The 18749-nt window shown below is 30.4% G+C and overlaps 3 protein-coding genes across 3 annotated transcripts; 2 read left to right on the top strand and 1 right to left on the bottom strand.

The window, feature by feature from the left end:
* Window positions 1-932: 932 nt before the first annotated feature.
* Window positions 933-4145, top strand: LOC130799985 (annexin-like protein RJ4). Its single transcript, XM_057663300.1, has 4 exons — window positions 933-1515; window positions 2316-2537; window positions 3115-3204; window positions 3682-4145. Exons 1-4 carry the CDS (start codon window positions 1075-1077, stop codon window positions 3883-3885), a joined length of 957 nt encoding a protein of 318 aa, XP_057519283.1. The 5' UTR covers window positions 933-1074; the 3' UTR covers window positions 3886-4145.
* A 1629-nt stretch (window positions 4146-5774) lies between these two features.
* Window positions 5775-8527, top strand: LOC130799984 (22.0 kDa heat shock protein-like). Its single transcript, XM_057663299.1, has 2 exons — window positions 5775-6108; window positions 7817-8527. The coding sequence occupies exons 1-2, from the start codon at window positions 5994-5996 to the stop codon at window positions 8254-8256; spliced, it is 555 nt and encodes a 184-aa protein (XP_057519282.1). The 5' UTR covers window positions 5775-5993; the 3' UTR covers window positions 8257-8527.
* A 1303-nt stretch (window positions 8528-9830) lies between these two features.
* On the bottom strand, window positions 9831-17335 carry LOC130799983 (double-stranded RNA-binding protein 1). Its single transcript, XM_057663298.1, has 6 exons — window positions 16961-17335; window positions 15202-15345; window positions 14059-14291; window positions 13745-13964; window positions 12361-12537; window positions 9831-10518 (listed from the first exon to the last, which is right to left on the bottom strand). Exons 1-6 carry the CDS (start codon window positions 17166-17168, stop codon window positions 10229-10231), a joined length of 1272 nt encoding a protein of 423 aa, XP_057519281.1. The 5' UTR covers window positions 17169-17335; the 3' UTR covers window positions 9831-10228.
* Window positions 17336-18749: the final 1414 nt, after the last annotated feature.

The raw sequence follows: 18749 nt of genomic DNA, 5'->3' as shown, positions 1-18749 counted from the left end.
TGTTCTATTTTGATCATCTTATTTTAATGTATTATCATAATTTAGAGAAATGGTATTAAGTGGTGATGAAAAATTATGATCAATTTTTTTTTATTATTAAAGTTTTGTTACCAAAGCAATAACATAATAAATTTCATGATTTAATGTTTTCTCTGCTATTAATTACTTGCTACATTATAGTTATTCGTAATATTAATCTTTCAAGTTTATTTTATATATTGCGACAAATGAGTAAGAAAGTATATAGTCAAGTAGGATATTAATATTTATAAGTTTTAGTTATGCATAATTTAAAATATACTTCATCTTTTTTCTATTAATGTTCTCACAAGGAATATTCTATTTAAAGAAAGAGAAACTTGTGAACGATTTTTAGTACAAACGATCAAACGAACTGTTACAAGTAGAGGTGTTCATCCGGGTCATCGGATCGATTTCGGGTCGGTTCAAAATTGGATCTTGTTTCTACATTGATTTTTAGGAGTATAATTTAACTTCATTTTGAAGTCAGACAAATCGAATTCAATTACAAATTCGGGTGAATATCGAATCATTAGGTATGTTTTGAACAACTCTAGTTATGAGAACAAATAGGATGGAAGAAATATTAAATGGCCTACACTTGGTGACCAAGTCCCTTCAAAGAAAATGTAGGTTGCACCACACTCATTGACTCATCGTCTACTAGGAAAGCCACAATACTTTCACTAGAAGCCAATTAAAATCCATGGTACACCTTTGTTTTTTTGGCCAAGTCCATGTTACCTATGAAATCCATTTTTCCCTTTTCTTTCCCTCCGTCTATAATGCGTCCAACTTACTTTTTAAAAGCCAAATAAAATACATTCCTTGCACCCCAAGTTATCAATTAGTATTCTTCATCCACCTCCTTTTCTAATTCTATACTCTATATATATGCACATAAATACTAACAACCCTTAATATACCTTTATACATTGTACATGAAAGCAAAGTTAACCAACTTCATACTAAAATTATAAGCCCGTTTGAGATTCTTTAAGCACAGAATAGGCTGAATGAAGAATTAGCGAGATTGATATCTAAATTTTGACAATGGCTAGTTGTGAGCTTGATTGCAAGGCAATTCATGAGTCATGGGGGAGATTAAGCACCTTGGTTCGAACCCTCGCGACACGAACAACCCAAATCCAAAGGAGAGAAATAAGGGAGACTTATAAGGCAATGTATGGTGAAGATTTATTGAGTCATTTACAAAGGCTTAAGAAAGAGAAATTAGGCAATGAAGAGTCAAAATTTTCATTTAAGGCATGTGAGGCCTTGTTTTTTTGGATGAGTGAACCTTGGGAAAGAGATGCTTGTTTGGCTAAAGATGCTCTTGAAGGGAATGAGATTGATTACAATGCTTTAGTTGAAATTTTTGTTGCTAAGAAATCAAGTCATATTCTCATGGTTAAACAAGCTTACCAAACAAGGTATAAGAGAAAACTTGATCAAGATATTATTTGCTTAGAGCCTCCACATCCTTGCCAAAAGGTATGCTAATTTTATTTAGTCTTGGCTTAGTCAATTATATATGTACTAAGTACAATTTTAATTTAGGTGCATATAACAATTTTTAGTTCTCACTCAATTTGCATTATTTTTTATTTTAGTCTGTTTTATAAATTTATCTTGTTTTTATCTTTAAATATGATCTCACTACTTTTATTTTGTATATTCTCTTTTGTTTTTAAACACCATGTTATTTTAACTTATTAAATTTAATTTTTTAATTTATATGTCATTTAACAATTAAGCTAAATAATTGAAATGATCTAGTATATACTTGAATATTTTGGCTTTTCACTTGGTGAAGTGTACTATTATTATGTGTTAAATAATAGAGGGACATGCATATCAGTCAACTTTTGAGGTAGCAATCACCTAATAATTTGATTTTAGTACCTAACAAATTAAACATTCAATTACCTATTTTCATAATTGAACTCTTAAATAAATTAATTTTCGCATATTAGGTATTAGGTCTTATCTTTGTTGAAATAAATATTACTTATTTTAGTAAAAATTTGTGATTTTCGCTGCTCCTTTCCTAGCCTTCCCCCTCAGCCTACCTTATACTAAAAAAGTAATTTAGGGTTTTGGAAAGCCATTTACTACTTTTCGGAAATATATATCTTTGTCGTCCATCCAACAGAAATGGTTAATATCCTAACTATTAACTATCAAAACGTCTTTTTTTAAAAAATATTTTTGAATATTGGATCCGTAACTCAATGATAATTGTGTATTTATGCTAAACGTGTATTAATTTGATTGGGTTGTACTCCAATTAGATACTAGTAGCATTGTCAACATCCCACAAAGCTGATGATGGTGATCAAGTGAGCCAAGACATAGCAAAATGTGATGCAATAAGACTCTACCAAAATGGGGAAGGAACTTCATCCTCCATTAATGAACCTTTCATTCTTGAAATCTTAAGTAAAAGAAGTATTTCTCACCTTAAACTCACCTTTTCTTCCTATAAGCGCATCTATGGCCACAATTACACCAAGGTATATAATTAATTCCTTTTTTTTTTTTATTTCCTCTCATTCTTAATTCTACATTGATTCTAAAATCATGCATGGAATATATATTTTTAGTGGCGGATTAAAAAAAATGTATAGTTAATGAGAGCAGAAATTACTAGTATATATAAAAAATTTAATACAAATGTATATGTTAGAACAAATTCAATCAAATGTTTAAGTTAGGTCCTATGATATGTTAAATTATACTCTAATAGACGACTATCATGCCCCTTAAGAGTCCTTTAGGATAACAGTGTGGATGTAACACAGATCTTTCTTAAACCTGAAACTGAGTTGACTTCTGATACCAAATTAAGAACTCAGTGGCCTTATGCGCGGGCATATGAGGACACTTGGATGTTTGATAACAAGAGTTGATCGAAAGCAACCTCTTTGCCATTACTAATAAAAATAAAATTGTCAAACCCTCAAATACTATATAGATAGAAGCCACATAATAACATTAAATTTGGATTAATTATAGAATGATATTATTTATAAGCTTGATTGTAAGATGGAAATCTGAATCATCCCACTTTTGAATGTCAATTTAATGCAGCAACTCAAGAAGGAAAGTTGTACACAATTTGAGGATGCCTTAAGAAATTTAGTTGAATGCATTCAAAATCCTCCCAAATACTATGCAAAGGTATATACCCCAAAACTTATATTTGTGATTCATTAATTTTTGATTTTATATATATATATATATATATATATGTATTATTCCTTTAAAATTCAAATTTGTAAGGAAAAATTATCAAAATAAACTAACATTTACTTGATCCGTTAAAAATAAATCTAACTATTGTTTATTTTTAAATAAATCCACTTATTTAGTGTATTTACTGAAAAGAAATCAAACTATTTATTTTTAAATAAATTCACTTAATCAGTATACTTGTTAATAAATTTAACAATTGTTTATTCCTAATTTTTGACTGACAAATAAGCTTTGATCATGATTATATATAATAGGTGGATTCGTTTTAGCAAATATACCTAATATGTGGATATTTTTAAAATAAATAAAAGATGAATTTATTTTCATGGAATCAAGTAAAAATTGATTTATTCTTGACAATTTCTCTAATTTTTAATAGGTTTTTTTTAATTATGGTTGTAGGTGTTGCAAAGAAGCATAAAAGGTGGGAAAATGAAGAGGGATTATTTGACAAGGTTGATTGTGAGCAGAGCTGCAATAGATATGGAAGAAATTCAAAAAATATTGAGCAAAAAATACAAGATTGAGCTTAGAGATGCATTATGTCAATTGATTCCTAAGGGGGATTATAGAGATTTCATGTTAGCGTTAATTGGTGTCACATGATTTACTATTCTGCTTGAAAATCAAAAATCGCAAATTGAGAAAATAATATTATAGTTAGTTTTAGATTAATTTTTGAATTATTTTGAGTGAATTGCGAATTTAAAAAATGAATCATGTACGATGTTGTTGACTCATAATTATTCTGTTAGGATTCTTAAATCCTTATAATAATCTATTCTTATGTAAAGTAGTATTATTAAATCTCATGATATACCATGAAAATTTTGTTTCGCAAATTTTTGTATGAGAGGGATTCACCTTGAGACATGTCTTATAATGGGTTATACTTCCTCCATTCTGAATAGTTGCTACACAACTATTTAAGACACTGTTCATTATTCAAGCTTATTTCATGTATTGCGGCTAATGTGTAAGAAAAGATATAGTCAAGTGGAATCTTGTTTGAATCGTCTAATCGTGTATTTTTACAATATTGAATCTTTAAGATTTTTAATTATGCGTAACTCAAGATATAAATGATCAAAATAACGCATTGAATTGTGTAATAAAGTGAAATGTAGCAAGTATAATGGAACGGAGGAAGTATAGCCTTATAATAATGTAAGTTATTAGCCTATAAACTTCTTGTTTAAAAGCCGTCTCACTGAGAGATAGTCTCTCATAAAAGTAGTCGAATCTCATTTCACAATAAAAAAAATTTATATTAAAAAATTGATACTCTCTCCCAGCAAAACTTTTCCATTTTTAGGGTATTATTCATCAATTGATCTTAATTTAAATTTAATTTATACGTTTCAACATAATCATAAAAGATCTTGTTTGAGATTTAATGTAAAGTTTAGTAATATGAAATTTGTATAATTTTGACAATGCAAATCTTAAGAATTGGATTAGCGCATTCAAAATAATGCAAAAAGCAACAATTTTTCTATAACGGAACAAAGGTATATCAAGTGATATGATATTTCCTGTAAAGTCGTATTGATTTTATATTAGTACGATATAATTTGACACGAGTTACAATAAACATGATATATGGGCAATTTAATACGACATAATTTTCATGGTTGACCTAATAATGTTTATTGTACAATTCAACACAAAGCACAACATAAGATTAAGTATTTGATTTGAAGGCCCCTAACTCTAAGCTATGACTATTCCATTTTGGTTCAAAAGAGGACATTTCTATTATCGTCCACCTTTTGTGCTTTTCTTCATCCTTTCTATTTTAAAAAGTGTTAGTTTAGGAATTAATTTACTTTAACTTTTGTCTTAATTTCCCTTTTTACAAGATTAAATATTCATTAGTGGTTAATAAAGTGTCTAAGTTGGATATTCGTTTAGTTTTTTTTTTTTTTCAAAAACTCTTAATTGCACAGGATGCTTAAACAATATGGGTTGCTTTACGTTGAACAAACATTAAGTTTAATGAATTGAGAAACTCAGAGTTTTTCTATAGAAACGAACAAAATTAAAATTTTTATGAAAAAGTGTGGTGACATAATAAAAAAATTGCGATAAATAAGAAGTGTGTCAGAATATTATATTACAATAAATATTCTAAATTAAATCGTGAGACATGTTTTACAATGAGATGGACTCATTCAAAAATTGCTCAAAATTAAATTCCAAAGACAAGAATATTATGTTACATCAAATATTCTAAACTAAATCGTAAGAATATTTCACCGTGAGATGATGTCATACAAAAATTATTCAAAATTAAATCTTTAAGACAAAGAATATTATGTTACATTCACAACCACACTAGATCAACATAGCATACACAAAAAGATAAAAGCAACCTATAACTAAAGAAATCAAAGAGGAATAGTTTTTCCAAGAGGAAATCTCAATCTAGAAAACTTAAAAGATGCCCTTCAATTTATTACCTATAAAATCAAGAGTAACATACCTCAATATCCATTCAATCATTGTTTTAAGATCTAGAATTGTAAAATCGCATCTTGTGTTAATTGGAATAAATATCACTTTTTTCGGGTAAGATTTCGAGTTCGATTCTCATCTTTCTGAAGGTGTTGACTGGTTAGAATCGAATTCTATTACAAGGGTAAAAGAGAAAGTACTCAACCATTAGACTAACGGAAACCGAATTCTTAGTTTAAGGTCAATTAAATCTAAGAATGACTAGCAAAACCAAGACTACAACTACTTCATCACCTTTGCACACGGATTTCGATCCGGTTTGTGATTTAAAGAACGAGGAAGGACAACAGATTTTTATCATTCATCTCCCTGGTATTGTCTTACTTCTCTTATTGTTGCTTATGTGAACATATAGAATATGGGTGGCTCTAGGTAGTCATATGTAACGTGTCCGATTACATATGGCCTCTAAATTAAAGGAAATATTTGTTTACATTAGCTTATATTACATTTGTTTTAGTTTAAGTTTTTCTTATACATAAATAGAAAAAATATTGCATGTTTTTGCTCAGCCCCTAAATTATAGAGGTTTTATTCAATTTAATAATAAAATCCCAACTTTAAGTGGTTAATTTTTTACGATCTCACATTCTATTTTTATAAAAAAAAACCTGACATTTGCAATATTTTTTCCTTTAAAGGACTTTATGACATAAAACGATAAGATATTTAAAAAGATAAATGATATTGAAAACCTTTAATGGAAAAAAGATTTAAATTATATTTTTATAAAATAAATAAAAGATTAAAATTTAAATTTCTAAAACATGTTCATCTATAATTGAGATTTTTACAAATAAATTTATGAAAAATTATTTTGAATAATACAATCTTTTAATTATTTTTCATTAATAATATCAACTATTGATTAACCATGACTAATATAACCTATGAGATAAGTTTTCCACCAACATTCATTTTTACTCATTACCCATAAAATAAGTTATTTTACCCAATAAGAGATAAATTTAATTTAAATTTAGAAAACCCCACCCTTCCCCCTTCTTTCCAGCAATGCACTGCTCCAACCCCCACCCTAGCACAACCCCACCTACCCTCCCACTACCACCCCACCATTGTCAGCAACCCACCATCACCACTCTTGTCAACAACCCACTTGTAATGTTCCAGTTTTTCTTGGAATTCACTTAGCTTGTGTTGATGTATTTTTTTGAGCAATTAATTGTATACTTCCAATTAGTTTCGTAAAAGTGTTTAGAATTGTTTGATTTGATGCTTATAATTTAATAAATAAAGTTTAAACCTCAAATGCAAGAACAAAAACTAGCTTCATGGGTAATTCTCCTCTTTCTGTTCTTTTTTTTTTTTTTAATTCTAATCTACTTAAAAAGTTTTTACTCTTTCATTTTAGAAATTATTAATTTGATGGTTTGTGTTCTGAGGGTCGAGAAGGGTTGTTGGCTGCAAAAGGATTTGGCAAGGGTAGGGGATGGGTGGTGAAGTTATCAGGGAAGGGGTGGTGGATTCACGTAGGAGGGTTGGTCCAATGGTGGTTGAGAGGATGGGTGTTGGGATGAGTTAGTGATAGTGAAGGGGTGGAATTGGGATGAGAGGTTTTTTCTTTTTTAAAGATTTTTCTTTTTTTTTTTTTTGACCAGATGACCTACAATTGTAGGTAACTAACAGGTAAAGTTTGCTAGTGGAAAACATACTTATTAGTTAGTATTATGAAGGTTAAAAAGTTGTATTATTTACGGTAAATTTTCCATAAATTTATGATCATCATAAAGAATAAGATAATAATCTACATGTAAAGGTCTGATATTTACCTGACTTTGTATAATCACATCCGAATTTAACTTGAATTTAAAAAGGGATTTAAAATAATATAAAATCCAATATAGACACAAGATCAACTTAACTCAAAGCATGTGATCTGAAATTAATATAATGCCTAAATAAACACCTCTATTCACAATATTTCTGTTTTATTTATTCAATACACATAAACATACATGTATGAATATATCATTATTAATTTATTATCATTATTATGTAGATTTCAAGAAGGAACAACTTAGGGTACAAGTAAACAAAGAAGGAACACTAAAAGTAAGTGGTGAAAGAGCAACAACTTTAGATGGAAAAAATAAAAGGCGTTTTGTTAAGGAAACAAAAGTACCAAATGGTTGTGATATAAATAGCATTAGAGCTAAATTTAGCAATGGTTGCCTTCAAGTAATAATGCCAACCAAAGTTACACCTCAAGGCACCCAACAACAACCTACTCCTAGATCACAAAGTCCTCAAAAATCCGAGATTTCCGATCAAAACCCGAGAGTTAAACCGCCAGAAAGCAGCAAAATGGAAGCAAGAATTAGTTTTGATCATCAAATTCAAGGAAGAAAGAAATTTGTGTTAGGGTTTGGAATTGGTGTTGTGACAATGTTGGGTATTGGAGCCTTTGTGGCTTACAAACATGGATATACTCAGTCGTAAAAGTCTTGTATGGATTTGGTCAATGCTAAAATACGTGTATTATATTATTTAAAGAGTAGAATCAAGTGATTTAAGTATAAATAAATAAATATTAAGATTAGTGCATATTATTTTAGAGTGGACTAGATTCACACGAGATTTATTCTACTCGATCAGGATTGATCTAAACTCTCTTGATTTATTGTTTGTATATCATGTGTTTAGGTAAGTTTGAGAAAATTATGTAATTGGCTAAGTTTATAGAAAGATTTCCAACTTTTAGTGAAAAGCCTAAGATGAATATCATGAAATTTGATTATGTGGTAATTAGGTTTTCTAAGGATTTCAAAAAATTAAAATACATGAGCAATTCTTAGTGAGTCGAAAGGGCGGAAATACAAACCGAAAAAAAATGAATATTTAAAATCAATATAGACCCAAATTATTATAAGTCAAACCCGAATCAAATTCCGTAATTGAAAAAAGTAAAGCTAACCCATTAGAAAATCCACACAAATGGAATCTAATGTTAAAATTGATATAGAAATATCAAAAAGTAAAAATATACCGTGAATAATATGAACTTTCACTATAATAATACGAACTTTTCATTAACCCTGAATAATATAAAGTTTAATCTCATTTTCCTACCAACATTCATTATCAATTTATAACCGGAAGAAGAGGTCAAATTATGTCCCTTGATCCACACACTCATCTTCTACCTTTATATTCTTCTCTTCACCATTGCTAAACCATCTCCTTTTATTTTTTTCATTTCCATTTAAGTATCTCTTTCCATTTTTTTCCCTCTTTTATTTGCTTATTTTTTCTCCTAACGTCTTTCTTTATAGTTCTTTTCAACTAAAAAAAAAAATTAAAATTTATCTGGGTCTATGGAAATGGTTTTACACACCCCACCAAGATGCTCTAACCCTACAACTCCATTTCGAATGCCCCATTACACCAAAACTTCAATGTAATTGAATAAGTAAAAATAGCCAAGAAACAAACAAAAATCAAAATTAAACAATTTTGAGTTAAAAAAAATTCACCGTTGAAGTAAACAAGTAAAACAAAATTTAAATTTGAAACCCTAACTTTGATTAGTAAACAAATTTGGCGAAAAATAAGGTGAAAGGGAATGATTAAACTAACTATTACATTCGTGTTGTTAAAGGTGATGATTTAGCCGGGTGATCATCGTTGCTCCTTTGTCCTTTTTGGTTGTTGTTCAAGGGTGAAGAAGGTCATAGTAATTTGAATGAGGCAGCAAAGAGGGTGAGTGAGAGCAAAGAAAGAGTGAGAGTAAAAGATTTTATTACTTAATTCTTTTACAAAAAGAGTAAATGGATTACCCTAACCGGTTAAGGGTAAAAAGAGACGATGGAAAAATAAGATCAAACTTTGTATTATTCACAATTAATCAAAAGTTATTATTATAGGAAAATCAGTAAAAATTCATATTATTCATGGTAATTTTTTCAAAATAAAATTCATTTTTCAACTAAAACTAATTGTGATAAAATCTTTTCGGACTCAAAACACAAGTATTAACCGACCCATATTTGACTTGAATTGAAAGGTGAACGTTATGTAACTAAAATTATCGTATTTATGGTGTCTCACTTAGAGAACTACAATGTAGCAAACTCTAGGGAAAAGAGTACAAGACAATATTCAAATTTATACTAATGTAAGCTCTTTTACAGACTAAGATCAACATCATGTTTTCATATCAGTCTACTCCTTACTAAAAAAGATAGATTACAACATGATTTGGAACAGTATCTGCAATATTCCATTTATTCGACCGAAAAGTTAAAAGTTAATACGAACACGGACAATTCTCCCATGGGAGCCCCATCGAATCGCAAACAGACCATTCATCCTTCGGCCTAAATTAGGGGTGTGCCCAAAAGACTAATCAACAACATGATACATCTTTTTCTTTTGTACACTCTGAGAATACATAAATATAGTTCCGACTAGCCTACATAGATTCCGACAGAGCAACCCATTTGTCATCTTGGAACATCACAGTGGCTTCCGCAGGTAGAGTCATGTTCGGCGTAAAAGGCATAACTTTGATTTTGGTTCGTGATGTAGAGGCTTCAGGATTGGGTGACGGCTGGATAATGTGATGAGCTTTAGGCCCTAAAGAGCACTGAACGAGAGCAGCAGGAGTGGGTAAATGCGACGAGTTCAGTTGGAAGGGCGATGTGTCCACCTTCCGTTGTTGAATATTTTGGACTAAGTTGAAGCATACTTCAGGTTCCGCCACTGCGTGATTGGCATATGAGAAGACATTTTGAAACTGGTTATTGCAACTTTAAACCGGTGATCCCAAAAACGTTTCTCAAACGAGAGAGAACGAGATGTAAGCATGAAAATAAAAAACGGAGAACTTTCTCGACTAACATTAAACCCGGGGGATTTGGCCATCAGGAGTCAGGACCGGTGTAAGCATCTTTGCCATTAAAAGTTGAAAGATGCATTGTACATCGCATCTAAGGATCAAGTAATACAAACAAAATGTCATACTCGTTCAAGGGACCAGCCTATTTTGGTTGCAAAATGCCAAACCAATAAAGCCGAAGTGGCATACGTAACAGGGACAATTCTAGAGCTATTCTATGCAAAACTCAAAAAAATTCTTTAAGAAAACCGATAAATTTGGGCTTGTGCCCAAGACGTGCAAGAGGAGAATTGACTGAGGTTCCATCCTAAAACCAATTGGTCTTAGGAGGGTTAACCCATCAAGCTTATATGTTAGTCAACCTCTCTTTAATTTTTTGATGTAAGATCATATGTGGGGTTATTTTCCAACACTTACCCTCACATGTGAGCTCATTTTTTAATTGGCGGGAATGACATTCTTTTTATGGAAGGCCAAGAATTTTTGTTTCCAGTTGACCGGAAACCGCCGGCTCTGATACCATGATAAATTTGAGCTTGTACACAAGACGTGCAAGAGGAGAATTGACTGCTTACAAACCTAATGAGGTTCCATCCTAAAACCAAGCTTACATGTTAGTCAACATCTCTTTAATTTTTTGATGTAGGATCACACGGGGGTTATTTTTCCAACAAAACCTTTCTCAGATGAGTTGGTTGAGACTCATTAGCCTAAAAATATTCTTGTAGCTTGAACAATACGGATGACACAGGCTTAGATCGCTCAAGTACAAAAGCAGCTTATGCGCATCTTTGGCAATAGATTCATGTATTGTAAAGAAAGAAGACTGAATCTTTGAACGAAAAGGATTATTTGCCTCCTGAATAGAACATTGCTTGAAAATGATTGCCATGGCACACAAGTTAAGTTACATATCAAATGGAAGTTGAAACAAAGAAGGAAAGAAAAACATGCCGAAACATTTTTCTACTCTCTTGACTAAACTTTGTAGATGTAGGGTTAAGGTTATCATCAAGTAATATTCAGGTTACAACCCAAGTTTCTTCAACTATCTTCCATAACTTATTCGGCCCACATTTCTCTTTTTAGAAGAGTAAATTGATCTTTAGGATTGACAATTGAATATAGAAGTGGTCTATAATCGGTATGGTATATCATGTAGTAATCTGCTCTAGCATCTTTCAAGAATAAATATTGAATACAATCAGCGGATCTACTGTCGATCTGTTAATGCATTAATCGTTATCATCTTAACATGACCATAAATCTTTCTAGCTACGAATGTACTCTAATCGACTATTTTCACATCTACTAGCTACGAGCACAGCACAGATTAAAACCCCCTCACCAATCCTTCCATGCTGTAATATCTCACAATTTATCAAAATCATGTACTTATGTTCCATGCATAGTGCAAAAACACGGTTTTGGTAATAGTTGCGAAACTAAATTTACGACCAATATGGATGATTTCACTGTCAATGTGGCTTATATGTTGGTAGCGTAACTCAAAAACCTTTGTAATACGGTCGTAATACGGTGATGCATCCTTGTTTTTGCACTATGGTTCCATGTCCATCAACTCATAATTCCTATTTTCTCTATTAGACTATGATAAATGATAATTTATATATGGAGCAAAAAAACTAAAGTCCGATTATGGTGACCGGAAATATTAAATACGTTAAAGCAAATCATGCACTAACCTTCATTGAATCTAGCTCGTTCCATATAAACTCTATCAGAAATGGGATTTGGAGAAGAAATGCTTTTCTCTGGCAGCTCAGTAACAGAATCCAAATGTAACTTTGGAGATGAACAAAAAGGTGTGTCATTGATAATGTATCCTGGTGAGTCAAATTGAAGAATCTTTTTTAGTTTACCTGCAAAAAGAATGTATTCTATTATCAACCAAACAAGAGGATTTATTTTCTAAAATTGAAGAAAATATTATTGTATGTTGTAAGATAATTAAAAATGAAAATACAAAGTGAAACCATGATATTAATCAATCTGTGATACAATTTGTAACATCTCGCCGATTTGCTACCTAATTAAGCTAAAGCGCTACTAAATATAATAAAAATTCATGAAAAATGACTAATCACACCCCAAAAAGCAACAAAAATGCCACAACCTTAAACCCAAAAGTTTAAGGTCAAAAAAGGTGATAAAGACCTAAATGAATAAACCAAAAAGAATAAAGTCATAAACCGAAAAGATGACTTTATAAATAACCTTAACAATTATAATGTGAAATAAATTCAACCATTCCTGGATCTCCCGTTAAATGTAGCTAAGAAGACTAACATGTCTACCAAGTGCAAAAAACAAACATAACTTAAAGAACACAACTTTTAATGTGGAGAAGCCCCTCATCAGCAAGTAAGGGGATATAAATCACCATGAAATAGTATTTTTAATCGTTTAGCAATATCAATTCTCTAAAGAGAAATATCAAGTCTTAAAATTGTATACCCACTTCCTCAAAGACATTATTCTTCTTCCTAACAAACCATAGATTTACATTGTTAGTGTTAGTCTAGTGTTAATAAAAAAAAGGAAAAATTACCAAGAACAATATAACCTTTTGCTTATTTTCCTACAATAATACCAACTTTTGATTAACCATGAATAATACCAACTTAAGGGGTGCTTCCCTAGAATATCCCTAACATATTAAAAATCAAACTATAAAATATTATAAGACAAAAAAATCGGTAAATTAGCTGATAAACTAAAGTTGGTATTATTTTAGGAAAACCCCCAAGTTGGTATTATTCATGGTTAATCAAAAGTTGGTATTATTGTAGGGAAATTAACAAAAGACAATATTATTCACGGTAATTTTTCCTAAAAAAATGATACTTAAAACAAAGAACGAATATAGATGGAAAAAGGCGTCCGCACAAAAGCTTCAGCACGCAAAAAGAAAATCTATGAACTCCATAAAAAGATTGCAACCACAAGTTTAATTTATACTGCTCCAAATCCGGAAGTATTTTAAAAGAAAATTAAAATCATTTTGTATGGTTCATACAATAATAGTATAGGTGAATCAACACAATGATCAAATGCAAAGTATCTTACGGTCTTTCAGAGCAGAATAGGCAACTTTAGCTGCATACATCTCCGCCAGCTTTCGGGTTTTTGCTTCTTGTCCCGTAAAGACTTCTTTATTTATTTCAACAGTAGAAACAAAAGTTGGATGATGCGGAGGTCCTGAACGGACTGTAGCATATGTTGGAAGACAAGAATGTTCTTTTTGAACAAATTCTTGTAGAAGATTTTTGCAAGACACTAGATCTTCCTGCAAATATTGGGAAACAACTGCTTATGTTTCGAGACAGTCAGAGATGAATATACAAGATAAATCATGAGATGCTTATGGAATTTAAATTAACCTCTTCTGTTATATTAGACGTTAGCGACATTAGAGCAACTTTTGAAGCAGCATTTTCAGCATCTTTGATGGTGCTATAACATTCAGGACTTTCATACGTCTTCCCTTCGAGTGTCACCTTAGATTTAAAACGAAGGTTATGTGGGCCTTCACGCCCAGAGATGTACACGGGGAGATCTAGTTTTCTCTTTTGAGCATAAATTTGTAGTTGATGTTTATATAAATGCCCCATACCTATACATTTATGAGTATGAATTCAAAATTCTCAAGTCTTCAAAAAAAATACTTTTCTAATTAGAGCATATATTAGGACAACATATCAACTTCCACAAGCCTGAATTATAATCTGTTACTTGGACTCGAGTACTGATGTTGGATATTGATACATGTCGAAATGTTGGATATGTCTAAATATTCAATTTTACGCCTAAAATGATGCGTCTAAGTGCCATACCAATGTCCGAGTATCAAGGATCGGACACGGGTACGTGACGCACATAAAGAGTCCGAGTAACATAGATTATAATTAACAAAACGTCACCAACTCACCATAGCCATCAAGTTGACACGCTAGTTTTATTGTGTAGTATTGTTAACGATAATGAATACAAAATCTTCATGTATTTGGCATATCAAGTATTCAACAAATGATGATTTTGATTACGGTGCCTTTACCTAAAGACCACTAATGACCTTGTCAAAAACATCTCAAGGGCTTTATAACTTCTATCACATGCCGGGCAAAGGGGGTGAAAGAAATTCAAAACAAGAACTTTTAACACTTCCTCTGTTTCACTATACTTGCTACATTTGACTTTTTACGCAATTCAATACATTATTTTGATAATTTTTATAGTAAACTATACACATCTAAAATTATAAAATGCTAATATTATGAAAGCATGCGATTAGATGATTCAAACAGATCTCACTTGACTCTATTTTTCCTTACATATTAGTCGCAATATATAAAATAAGCTTGAACGATGAATAATGCCAATAACAGAAATGTAGTGAATATTTCAGAACAGAGAAGGTACATTAGAACTACTTAAAATTTCTGGCATTGAAGTCCAACGATTACGGAACAAATAAATACATGTAGAACTTTACACTAAGATGAAAGACAATCATCTTGCCGCACCTTTTAGTTTCTCGTCATCCCTATTTTGGGCGTTTGGGGAGTTTGCTCCACTTAATGAAGACACTTGCAAAGTTTGATTAAATTTGGGTTGGTTGCCATCAACAGAAGTTGGTAAAACTTGTGAAGCAGCAAAACCAGAAGAGCCTGAATAGAAAACCCACATCAGATTTTTAATGCTTGAGGTTGATTAATGGCACTTGCTAAGAAAGAAAAGAAATCATTTACAACAAGCGGTACTAATCCTTCTCTCTAATCACTGACGGACTTACATTGAAGCTTGGAGTGCAAAGGCTCCACCATAAATTATAAATTGTATAGAATTTCTCAATAAATACTACAAAAAAGGATGAATCTATTAAGTAAAAAATGTATTATAGCCCTTCTATATTATTTTATCTAATCATTATGATCAATTTCGAGACCTCCATAGTTAAAATCCTAGGACATGTCAAATCCCTTCTTTCTTTCTCTCTTATTCCATCTTCCCAAACCCAAATTTCGCGAGAGCGAATAAGAGAAGAGAAAATTTCCTCCCAATTTTCTTTCACTGCTATTAAATCACCATTCCTTCTTATTACTCTATTTTCTTCGACCACTAAAACGGTCATTTTAATGACTTATTACTCTAATATTCAACTTTTTCACTTCGAGAATAATTATTTATTTATTGAAAGAACAACTAGAATTATCAAAATTGAATTCATAAGATCATTTTATCATGCAAAAATCAAAACTAATAATTGTTTGAATTGTAATCAAAGTATACAGAAATACAAACACAATTAGTCCCAAAACTTCTATTCTGGACTTTAACAATAACAAATGAATCATTTGTCAAAACAACCGCTAAGTTTGAGGCTTTTTAAAATTATAGTCGTAAAGCTTCTTTTTCGAATAATAACCAACTAGGATTATTCCGGTGAACTTGAAATAGGATGACCTGCTGAAGTTGAAAATAAGCTTTGACTAACCTAAATTACCTTTGATTTTAACCTAACCTAGTTAGTCTAACTCATCTTCCCACCACCTTTCTCATCTCCGTATCTCCAACCTTAAAGCTTCAACCATAGTGCAAAAACAATGATTCACCATATCGCGATAGTATTTTAAGGTTGCGTTTGGAAACATACATTTCATTTCAAATTGTAGATTTCAATTATGGCATCATTTAATAAAGAATTTGAGAAATACAAAGGTTTGAGAAGTCATTCTCATATCCCGCCTTTAACCACTTTTATAATGGTGAATTAGACTCAAATTCAAATTTGAATTTTTTTTTTAATTTGCCAAACACTTAATTTGAGTCAAATATATATTTTCAAATGAAATCATGATTTCCAAACATAGCACAAACATAGCATAAAGGTTTTTGAGTTTACCGCAGTCAAAATATAAAATATAGGCTCGCAAAATCATCTGTATTGGCCACAAATCCATTACCGTTACCGAAACCCTAATTTTACACTATGCTTCAAGCCTTCAACAATGGCAGCAATCTATGTTCAATCTCCCTTCAAAGTTCAAATTCATCAATCTCTCACCTCATTCTCTCCCTCACCAAACAAAACCCATCAATCTCTTACCTCATTTCCACCTCACAAAACCAACCCCATCAATCTCTCACCTCATTCTCTCCTCACAAAACAAAACCCATCAACCATTAGACATTAACAATCAACACAAACAGCAAGAAAAGCAGAACAAATTTCGAAACAACAAAATTGAGAAACAAAAAAGAGAAAAAAAAAAGAGTGAATACCATTAAGATGGTGAAAAGCAATTTCAGCAGCCAAATTGTGGGCATCTTTGGAAGATTTAGATGAAGTAGGGGTAGAATAAGTGCATCCATTAACAACAACAGTAGCTTGAAATTGAGGACAATGATCAAGTCCTTCTCTTGTAAGGATATATTCCGGCAATTTCCACTTTTTTGATTGGCATAACTCTTGTAATCTTGATTTGAACATTTTTATTGTCGATTTGTGGTTATAGAGTTGAGAGCTTGAGATTTTAGGGTTGAAAGATTGGGAATGACGGACTAAATTAATTAATTTAATTGAAAATCAGAAGAAAATATGATAAATGTAGATGACGGTTGAGTAGTACTTCCCGGATTCGTTCGTTTATACTTTATAGCATCATTTGCTAGTTTTGTCCTTTTATTTTTTTAGATAAGATTTTAAATTCCATTATGAAAAAAAGGTTTTTTTTTTTTTTTTTTGAAAAATTAGATAGAGTAATCTAATATTTTTAATGATTTTCTCATGATAATTCTATCTATTAATCAATTATGAATAATTATAATTTTAGAGGTATTTTCCTAGAATAAACTTTGGTAACCCGATAACCTGCTATAGTAGGCAATTCAAAAAAAAAAATTAATTGAAAATTAATGCAAAATTAGAGAAAAATTTTGAATATTTACATAAAAATTATGAATAATAAAAAAAATAAATTTTTTGTCAATAGTTTTTCAACATTTTTAATTTTATTTATTTATACAATTTAATTTAATTTTCATTTATTATCAAATATTTGTTTTTTAAATACTTTATTTTCTTTTTAATGCTAATTCAAATGGAAAAGTATTAGGTAGATGAAGTTGAGAAAAAGATCAAGTATTTGGTAAGATTAGGCTCAAAAATGTTGAAATTTGATTTTGGATTGAGAATTATGAAAAGTTTTATTTTTGGTAGAAAATTTGTAAGGATTTAATTTTGAATATTTCATATTTTGATTTTAAAATAAAGGTACATTTTTAAAGATACAAATATTGGGTTAATTGTGGTTGAGGATGTTTTCATCACTCTGATAAATTGGATTCTTATATTCTATAAGAAGTGGATTAATTTTTACTTGCTTATGCATATATGAGTTCCCTAAAGCTACCCTCGAATAAAAAAAATCTTTTGGAAAAATTTTATTTTGGAGAATTAGATTTATGTATCTCATATTTGAGAATAAAATTTTTAAATATAATTATGGAGGAAAATTTTTGAAAGGTTTCAAGTTGGATGAAGAAGTTTGAGATTTTCAATTTAGTATATATATCAAATATTTTGAAGAAATTGCACAAATTTATGAAATTTAATTTTAAATGAAAGGTTTGGTGGCTAAGATTTTGATGGAATTTTTTTTAACTTTTAAAAAATAATTTCCCCAACAATTTAATACTCTCTCCGTTTTTTTATATTTATCTTATTTGGATTTTTCACACATATTAACAAAAGTGGAATCTTTGTAGTAACTGGATATTATTTTAATTAAATAGTAGGGTAAAGTAATAATTGTATTAGTATTATGAGAGAGAAAAAACATTTTATTTAAAGATTAAATAAAGAAAAAAAAAGCAATAATCATTGTCATTAAATTGGAGAGAATTATACAGCAAATAATGGATTTATACAATCAAAACAGTTTTTGGAGAGAAATGGCAAAGAAAACTTTTCAAAGTTTTGGAGGGTAAATCCAAAATAAGGAGGGACTTATACAAAATATAAAAAAAATAAACTCAATAGCTAATTGGGCAATTACAATAAATATAGATT

This window comes from Amaranthus tricolor, chromosome 14, assembly GCF_026212465.1.
Source record: "Amaranthus tricolor cultivar Red isolate AtriRed21 chromosome 14, ASM2621246v1, whole genome shotgun sequence".
NCBI lineage: Eukaryota > Viridiplantae > Streptophyta > Magnoliopsida > Caryophyllales > Amaranthaceae > Amaranthus > Amaranthus tricolor.
The sequence above is the reverse complement of the archived record's forward strand: the minus strand, read 5'-3'. Positions and strand labels throughout refer to the sequence as shown.

Excerpts from the sequence above, each read along its gene's own strand:
- LOC130799984 (XM_057663299.1), top strand. The coding sequence starts at position 5,994 with ATGACTAGCAAAACCAAGACTACAACTACTTCATCACCTTTGCACACG. Across the intron at positions 6,109-7,816 it reads TTTTATCATTCATCTCCCTG|ATTTCAAGAAGGAACAACTT; the intron begins GTATTGTCTTAC and ends ATTATTATGTAG.
- LOC130799983 (XM_057663298.1), bottom strand. The coding sequence starts at position 17,168 with ATGTTCAAATCAAGATTACAAGAGTTATGCCAATCAAAAAAGTGGAAA. Across the intron at positions 13,965-14,058 it reads CGTCTAATATAACAGAAGAG|GAAGATCTAGTGTCTTGCAA; the intron begins GTTAATTTAAAT and ends CAATATTTGCAG. Across the intron at positions 12,538-13,744 it reads CTATTCTGCTCTGAAAGACC|GTAAACTAAAAAAGATTCTT; the intron begins GTAAGATACTTT and ends TTCTTTTTGCAG.
- LOC130799985 (XM_057663300.1), top strand. The coding sequence starts at position 1,075 with ATGGCTAGTTGTGAGCTTGATTGCAAGGCAATTCATGAGTCATGGGGG. Across the intron at positions 1,516-2,315 it reads CTCCACATCCTTGCCAAAAG|ATACTAGTAGCATTGTCAAC; the intron begins GTATGCTAATTT and ends TACTCCAATTAG. Across the intron at positions 3,205-3,681 it reads CTCCCAAATACTATGCAAAG|GTGTTGCAAAGAAGCATAAA; the intron begins GTATATACCCCA and ends TTATGGTTGTAG.